We start from the raw sequence: 9264 nt of genomic DNA on the forward strand, positions 1-9264 counted from the left end.
TATATATATGTGTATATATATATATATATATGTGTATATATATATATATATATGTGTATATATATATATATGTATGTGTATATATATATATATATATATATATATGTATGTATCACACATATAAATAGATGCATGGATAAAATAAATTCCAGAATCCAAGGTCGCTGAGGGAAGCTGGATAGGTAAGTAAAAGAAAAAAATTATCAAAAAAAAACTATCAAATATATATATGTATATATGTATATATATATATATATATATATATATATATATCTCATATATATATCATATAGCAGATAAATATAATAACTGTTCCATGCCGAAGTTTTAGGGCAAACGGATCAGTCAGTCTTCAGATGAAAATGACTTGAGTGTTGGGTTTTCTCTCTCTCAAATCAAATCCATCTTGTGAAGTAGTTATATTTATTTTACTATATTATAATGAATATATTCAGTCTACACAATGTATTTTGTTTGAGAAACAACTTCTTACGAATTACTATATAATATAATAGAATATAATATAATAGAAATTTATATATAATATATATATATATATATATCTAAATGATATAATACATATATTTTATATATAAAATACATATAAACACAATATATATATATATATGTATATAATATATATATATAGATTTTGAAAAACAATTATTAAAGAAAAACAACTATTTTCTATTTTTATATTCCAAAGAAAATTATTTTCTCTCTCTTTCTCTCTCACACACACACACACACATATGCCCATGAAAAGAAAAAAAAAAGTTTCTTTCATCAAAAATTCATATTACAACAACAGCAACAACAAAAACAACAACAAAAGGACATTCCAGGGTTATTTTAATACAAACACTGAAAATCCCTGAGAGGTTTTTTTATTTTTGTTAAATGTATTTATTAATGTATTTGTGGGAGAACGAGAAGGAGAAGTAGGAGCAGATGTAACCAGTCACACACGCTATATAAAGAATTATCAGCACCACTCCGCCACCATCAAAATGCCCTCAAATTGTTAGGTTAGTGTGTATGTATGGATAAGCTTGTGTGTGTGTGTGTGTGTGTTACATACATTCTTATTTGTTTATTTTATTTTATTTTACACATTTCAGTCATTTGTCTGTGGCCATGTTGGAGCACCACATTAAAGGGTTTTATTCTAAGACAGGGGTTTTCAAACTGTGGTCTGCAAGGACAAGACAGTGGGGTCTGTGGACAGCAAATACTTTTTATGGGCAATTTGATTTTATATATGTTTTTTAATCGAAATCTTTTAATTGGCAATAAACCTATTTGTTAAATACTGTTAAGTAAATAAATGTAAAAATATATGTTATTTTAAGCAAATATTTATGTATAAATTTCATAAGCGTTTATAAGGGGCTAAGGTAAAGCCTGAAATATAAAGGGGTCCGCAAGTCAAAAAGTTTGAAAACCCCTGGTCAAAGAAATCGACCCCAGGACTTATTTTTTGTAAACCTAGTACTTATTCTATTGATCTCTTTTGCCATTTAGAATTTTATAGACACACACACACACACGTGTGTTGTGTTTGTATGTATTTGACTGTGTGTATGTACAGATTAATTTGTGTGTGTTTTGCTTTATATGAATGGATGGTGGGTTCATAGCAGTTTTAATTAATATGTAGCTAAACAGTGGGAAAACAGCGATAAAGGAGAACTAGAAAAGGGTTCTGCTACTGATGAGAAAGACAAGATATAATCAAGAGGTGAGAGAGAGACGGAGGGAGGAATTGATGGAAAAGAGACTAGGTAAACTGACAAAGAAAGGGGACAAGGAGAAGACAGATTAAAAAGGTTACAAAAGAGATTAAAAAAAGGGAATATCAGAGACTGGTATGAAAGAGGTGTAAAAAACACAGAAGCGAAAGATGTTGAAAAATGGAGGTAGAGGTGAGAGAGGCTAAAATAATAATAATAATCTTTTCTACTCTAGGCACAAGGCCCAAAATTTTGGGGGAGGGGGGCTAGTAGATAAGACTGACCTCAGTATGCAACTGGTACTTAATTTATCGACCCTGAAAAGGATGAAAGGCGAAGTCGACCTTGGCGGAATTTGAACTCAGAACATAACAACAGACGAAATACTACTAAGCATTTCGCCTGGCGTGTTAACGATTCTGCCAGCGCACTGGGCAATCTTTTATGAGAAGTGGGGGCACGTGAGACATGGTTTATCATCAAGCAAGTCACACTACGGAAAAAATTGAAAGTAATTTTTCATTAGGTGTACCATTCAGAAAGTCCCACAGGCTATGGGTTGTCCGTGACTGTTCTAGGGTAAGACAGCATGGCAGCCTACCGACTGATGATGTCTTCTGTTCTCCTAACAAGCCACGATAGGACTGGAAATCAGTACTGTGGTGTCCGTCCATCAATAAAACACTCGTTAATCAACAACTCTATGCAGTGCTCCCACAAACTTACTGATGTAAGTAGTTTTGGTAGAAGAAGAACAAATGTAAATGCTCAAAGTTTTAAGTTACCAAAGAAAAAAAAAAAAAAAGAAATTTTAAAAAATGTTTTTTTTTTTTGATTAATTTGATTGAGAAAAAACAACAAAAACATTAAAGATTAAAAAAATCTTCCAGCCCCTTCCCCCTGCCTAGCATCCATACAACCTGTTCACACCTTCCTTCATCAATGGATATGCTAATTAGTATGTTAACAAAGAAAAAACAAATAGAAAATAGAAAAAACAACAACAAACAAAACAACATGCAAAAAAAAAAACAAAAACAAAAATCATAGTTTCTGTCTGTCTGTTCGTCTCCACTCCACTCTCAGTTGAGGATGGATTTGAACTTTTGTTTAATGGGGGAGCGAGATGTTTTTATATGCCACAGTTAAAAGCAATTTGTCACGATGCTATTGAGAGAAGAGTGGGTCCGATGCTGGACAAACGTGGTATATTAGTCGACGTACAACAGGGGGTGGGTAACATTTGAGACATGGCAGTTTGCATCTGCAATGCCACGGCAGCAGCAGCAACAACAGCATCCGGAGAAAATTTCAGGAGGAGGCGTTTGACAGCGTCACCAGACAAAGCACTGGTCCCTACTGTTTGGTGGTGTTTACGGCAGAGCACATGATAATCGAATGGAGTAGTAGTAGTAGTAGCAGCAGCGGTAGCTGGTTGTGGGTATATTTCTGAAAGCAGTAGTGAAGATGGGTGCTGGCCCAAAGTCAGCACAGTTTTCCCTCTGCCAGCAACCAAAGTTTCCATCAAACACAGAGAACACATATTGCGGAGGTTAGGCAATTTTAACAAAGAAGTTAGACAGTCAGGAAGTTTCAGATGGAAAGAACTTAAAAGGTTGTGTTTCTGAGCAAAAGCTAGGCATCGATACGAAAGCTGAATGTTCCGCCACAAAGCAACATCGTCCCACCATTGGCTGAGGGGATTCCTCAGAGAAACATAACCATTTGAATATATGGAACTTGAGTGTCGAGGGTTTGATTTTGAACAGGTGCTCAAGCAAACATCACCGGACATTCGACACCTCAGTAGACTATTATTTTCCCCGCGACTCTTCAAACAACTACAGACTGGCTGCTGATTGGAGAACTTCATCAGAGACGAACATAAACTGGAACTTTGCGAAGAATCTGCAAGGTCTGCTGAATTCTCGAAAGTTTTCTCGTGTTTGCCATCGGAAGAACTGGCAGTACTTTCCCTCTGCGAGCGACTCACTACCACCTTAGTATTGCTGTCGTATTTTGATTCCGATTCGTGAGTCATGCAACCGTTAGAATCTGTTGGATTCCCACACTGCTGATGTTGCTGCCTCTGCTGTTGCTGTGGAGAAGACGAAGCAGCTGATGCATCGCAGTTGCTGCCCCACATCGGGGAGTCATTCGGATTTTCATCATGCTTCTGATTCTCCCCGTTTTCCCTAACAGCATGGTTGAAGGCAGAATGTGGATCAGACAGCTCTTCCTTGAAAAACACCACGATCACCGATATGTTGTCTTTGGAGCCGTTCTCCCTCGCAGACTTGATCAAGCTCTCGGCCACGGTCGAGAACTGACCGTTGTTTTTTTGCACGTGATTGTAAACCAGATAGGGCAACTTCTTTTTTTCGAGGTAGTCCCATGCACCGTCGCACGCCAGCATCAAGTAATCTTCGGACCCGTTCATTTCATATGTAATCACATCAGCATCACTGCTAATACACGGCTTCTGGTCAGCATCACCTGTGTTCAAGAAGAAAAAACAACGTAAGTTTATCACAAAAGTTTAAAAAAAAAAAAAAAAGTGTTAGTTTGTGGAAAAATCTTTAGAAAAAGGAACCATCAACATCATCATAACCACAACCACCACGACCATCATCTAACCCTTTAACATTTCACTTAAAGTGGGGGTAAGTTGTGGAAGAAGGGAGACCCAGGAAGACACGGAATGAAGTATTGAAGGCCGATGAAAAAATTACTAAAGCAAGCAGAGTTATGTCCCTTGCCTCAAAAGACACCTGCAATGGTTTATAGCATTAATTGTCGAAGTAATCGACACACAGCATTCTGTAAGAATGGTTTATATGGTGTATACAGTATATACAGACAGCAGTATTTAAGAAAGCATGAGAATCAGGTATGCTACACTGGAGATGGATCTTTTCAAAAATTGTTCCAACCACTTGAAAGATGTCAAATTTTCACCAGGATTTAAAAAAAATCTACTTTAATGTAGTTTTGCATGCTGATAACGGAAAGCATATTAATATATTTTTTTTCTAGAAATTAATAAGAAAAAATGTTCAGAGGTGGGTGTGTGGTAAAATTGTCAACCTACCAATTGCCCTTGATACGGAGATGTTACCATTAACACGGCTGATACCACTTACAAGAAGTACAATGCCACCAAGATCTTCAATTCGTTTCTTTTCATCCTGAAAAGACATTTATATATATTATAAAAAAATTAAAAAATATTAATTAGAGACATAAGGCACATGGTAAGAAGTGGCTGTACGGTGAGAGGTTTGCCTCCCAAACAGATGGTTCCGGGTTCAGTCTCACTGCATGGAACCTTGGGCAAGTGTCTCCTATTATAGCTTGAAGCTGACCAAAGCCTTGTGAGTGGATTTGGTAGATGGAAACTGAAAGTAGCCTTTCACTAAAAGTTCTTCAAGGTGATGCCCCAGCATGGCCACAGTCTAATGACTGAAACCAGTAAAAGATAAAAGAGAACCATAGAAAGTTGCTAGAGTCTGAAAATGACTAAAAAAAGTAATCTCATGAAGATTGATGATGACTGATGGTGACTGATGGGAGAAGGATGCAGTTTTTTTTTTATACTCACAGGCACAGTGTGGTGTGTGGTAAGGAGCTAGATTCTCAACCACATGCTTCCAGGTTCAGTCCCACTGCATGGGACCTCGGGTATGTGTCTTCTACTCTAGGCTTGTGCCAACGAAAGCTTTGTGAGTGGATTTAGTAGATGGAAACTGAAAGAAGCCCATCTTATATGCATGTGTGTGTGTCTTTGTCTCCTGCTACCACTTGACAACTGGTGTTTGATGTGTTAACATCCCCATAACTTAGCGGTTTGACAAAAGAGACTGATAGAATAAGTACCAGGCTTAAAAAAATTTTTTAAATACTGGGTGTCAATTCATTCAACTGAAAATTCTTCAAGGTAGTGCCCCAGCATGGTCACAGTTGAATGACTGAAACAAGTAAAATGTAAAAAATAAATGATGACTAGGAGTAGTCAAGTCGATCACACTGACCCCCAGTACTCTACTGGTACTGATTTTATCGACCCCCGAAAGGAATAAAGAGAAAGTCTGACTCGGTGGAATTTGAATTCAGAACGTAAGTATAGGAGAAATGCCTCGAATCATTTCGCCCAGTATGCTAACGATGCTAACGAGTAGTTAAAATAGATCGTATATATTATAGTTGCTACTAGTCTTACCTGCCTGGCTGGTGTGTGGGGCATTGTCATGTCTATCACCTGACTGTTGCGTACCAGCACAGCTTGAGAGTCACCCAACCAGCTGACATAGATGGTTGACCCCCGAATCAGTGCTGTTATACCTGTGGAGCCACTTTTCAGCTTCTGCAAATATAAATTATTAGCATGAAGTTATTTACGACAACAAGAACAACAACAACAACAACAATATAAACATTTTTCTGCCTGTATGTCTCTCTGTCACATTCTAATCTTGTGTCATCTGACACAAGATCACCTCCTCCAATGACCCCCACCCCTCTCAAAATTCCTTGTCTTGCAAAGTTACTTGATGACCCTGCCAGTGCAGGTATCACATGAAAAAGTATCCATTCTACATTGTGAAGTGGTTGGCATTTGGAAGGGCATCCAGCTGTATGAAAACCATGCCAGAACTGACCTCGTCTGCGCTGGTGCCTTGTAAAAAGCACTCAGTCCACTCTGCGGGGTGGTTGGTGTTAGGAAGGGCATCCAACCGTGCCAAAACAGACACAGTAACCTGGTGTAGTTTTCTACCTGGGCAGCTCTTGTCAAACCATCCAACCCATGGGAGACAGACATTAAATGATGATGATGATATATCTATATGTGTGTGTATATATATACTTATATATATATATGAACATAGCTATGGAGGTCCAGTAGAGTAAAATAGGTATCAGAAAAGGGGCCATGGGCAAAAAAATAGTTGAGAACCACTGCTCTAAACCACTCAAGGGGATGCCCCAGCATGGCCACAGTCCAATGACTGAAACAAGTGAGACAGCAAAGATAAAAGTTATAATTATTTCCAGCAATATTTCTAATGCCTGAGCTCCTAAATATGTTAAGACTTGCAAAACTGCTGATGTTAGAATAAAAATAAGAAGTAAAAAAACTGGGACAGCATAACCAAGTTATTTAGAAGATTATATGTGGACAGTGATAATTTACTAAGTATTGCTTTTAGTGTGTCTAGAATGTGTTGTTACTTAGATAAATATAACAAGTGAGATTAATAATAAGCACATGTTAAGCATATGGTTTTTGGGTTTGAGCTGGATGAGTGTGTAGTAGTTAGTAGTAGCAGCAAGTGTGGGAAATGTCTTCTGCTATAGCTGGTAGGTGGATGACCGATGACTTGTGAGTTCGATTCTCGTACTGGGTCGTGTGTCATGTTCTTGAGCAAGATATTTTATTTCATGTTTGCTCCAGTTCACTCAGCTGGTGCCAAGTTGTATCAGCCTTTACCTTTCCCTTGGACAACACCGGTGGCTTGGAGAGGGGAGGCTTGTATGCATGGGTGGTTGCTGGTCTTCCATAAAAAACAACCTTGCCTGGACTTGTACTTTCTTTGGAGGGTAACTTTCTAGGTGCAATCCCATGGTTATTTATGACCGAGGAGGGGGGGGGTCTTTACTTTATATATCGTTCCTATTATGCAAAAGTGTTGTAAGTCCAAAATGTTGCTTTTTCAGAAAACCCAAAAATAGTTTCACCATTCCATAGCAAAACCATTGTTACTACAGTTTGACAAGTTTTGATATCTTGGAATCTGAAATACACAGTTTCTGTGTGCCAAATCCACTCACAAGCTTTGGCTGACCTGAGCCTATATTAGAAGACAGTTGCCCAAGGTGTCACGCAGTGGAACTGAACCCAGAACTATGTGGTAGCATGAGGAAAAGTTGAGGTAAATTTTCTATGGCCAGATGCTCTTCCAGTTGCCAACCTTCACCTGTACGTATGTGTGTATGTTCGTACATAGTAAATTCCCTGTTGTATTTAGTTCCTAAAGGGAAGTAACTCTCTACAGCAAAGTAAACTTGGTTATTCAATAAATAAGACCATCCAGCTGTAGAAACCAAGCCTAATCAGACTAGAACTTGGTGCAGCTCTCCAGCTCTGGTCAAACTGTCCAACCCATGCCAACATGGAAAACGGACGTTAAAGGATGATGATGATATATACATCTATGTGTGTCTTCATCTGTGTTTCTTCCTCACCAGCACTTGACAAACAGTAATGGTTTATTTACATCCCTGTAACTTAGCGGCTTGGCAAAAGGCACTGACAGAATAAATACCAAGCTTAAAAATTCTTTTATTGTTTCAAATAATTTGACTTAGCCCAGGCTGGGGCAGTGCCTTGGAAAATTTAATAATTGTTGCTTTATTTGTTATTAATGTTTTTTCCACCACTTTGTTTCAAAACTCCAAAACACATAACATGGTACCTCCAAACACACGATGTCTTGGGCAACTGTCTGAGTTGCAAGTACCTTCAGATGGTCCTGTATACAATACCAACCACAACTCAGTCTTGCCCTGCCCTACTGGTATTATTCAGAGACAATCAAAAGCAAGACACATCTGGTATCAAGTCGAAACATAGAATTGGGTAAAAAAAGAAAAAAACCTACAGAATTATGGAAATGCACACACGCACACACATACGTATATACATCCTCATATATATATATAAATATATACACATGTTGTCTAAACAGTTGTACTCTCGTATATAGACACACACATTCACACCCACACAATCAGACTGACATACAAACAGAAATTTAGGAAGATAAAACTGATGTTAGAAAGTAAGAATTGCTCTCTTTCCCTCTAAATCACTCTTCATATATACATCCCACTTTCTCCCTTATATATATATATGTGTGTGTGTAAAGTGTTAGGTGTGATGTACAGAATTAAATATTGAAAAAAAAAGTCGTCAGAATTTTGGAATAACTTCTTTCATTTATTTTATACATATATTAGCGCTTTCGAACTTGTCAAATATAATTCTGTGAGAATACAGAGATCTTGCTTATTTATATAAAACAGGTGTTTTTGGAGGTTTTGTTTATAACAGAACACTGTTTTGTTTTTTTGCTTTTTTGGGGTGAGGCTTTGGAGACAATGGAAGATGTATAAGCAGATAGATAGATAGACAGGCAGATAGATAGATAGATAGATAGACTGATAGTCAGACAGATAGAGAGATGGATGTAGTAAAAGAGAGAGAGAAGGGCCATTGTATTGAAATGGTCTTTTTAAGGAGTGTCAAAAAAAAAAAAGGGTATATATATATATATGTATATATATGCACACACACACTGTATTTGATGGCATAATATATATACACGAGCATACTAGACCCACCCCAATTTTAGCAGTGCATTTTCGAGAGTCTTTTGCGCAGCAGATGTTATTGTAAGGCACGAAATAAAGTTGCTCTTACCTCAAATTACAATTGGCGGCAATCCCTCCATGTTTAAGATCACGGGGGGGG

At 37.5% G+C, this 9264-nt stretch overlaps 2 protein-coding genes across 2 annotated transcripts in view; one reads left to right on the forward strand and one right to left on the reverse strand.

Moving 5' to 3' along the window:
- LOC106880674 (DNA repair protein RAD51 homolog 3) overlaps positions 1–9264 on the forward strand; it is a 107263-nt gene that overhangs the window by 3202 nt on the left and 94797 nt on the right. The gene's annotated exons all lie outside the window — the stretch shown is intronic.
- LOC106880672 (protein phosphatase 1E) overlaps positions 2251–9264 on the reverse strand; it is a 77865-nt gene continuing 70851 nt past the window's right edge. The window contains exons 5-7 of the mRNA XM_014930721.2: positions 5953–6096; positions 4825–4921; positions 2251–4229 (exon numbers count right to left, since the gene is read on the reverse strand). Of these exons, the coding sequence (XP_014786207.1) occupies positions 2893–4229; positions 4825–4921; positions 5953–6096 (1578 nt within the window). The 3' untranslated portion in view covers positions 2251–2892. The remainder of the gene's footprint in view (positions 4230–4824; positions 4922–5952; positions 6097–9264) is intronic.

The sequence above is a fragment of the Octopus bimaculoides genome, chromosome 26, assembly GCF_001194135.2.
Source record: "Octopus bimaculoides isolate UCB-OBI-ISO-001 chromosome 26, ASM119413v2, whole genome shotgun sequence".
NCBI classification, from domain to species: domain Eukaryota; kingdom Metazoa; phylum Mollusca; class Cephalopoda; order Octopoda; family Octopodidae; genus Octopus; species Octopus bimaculoides.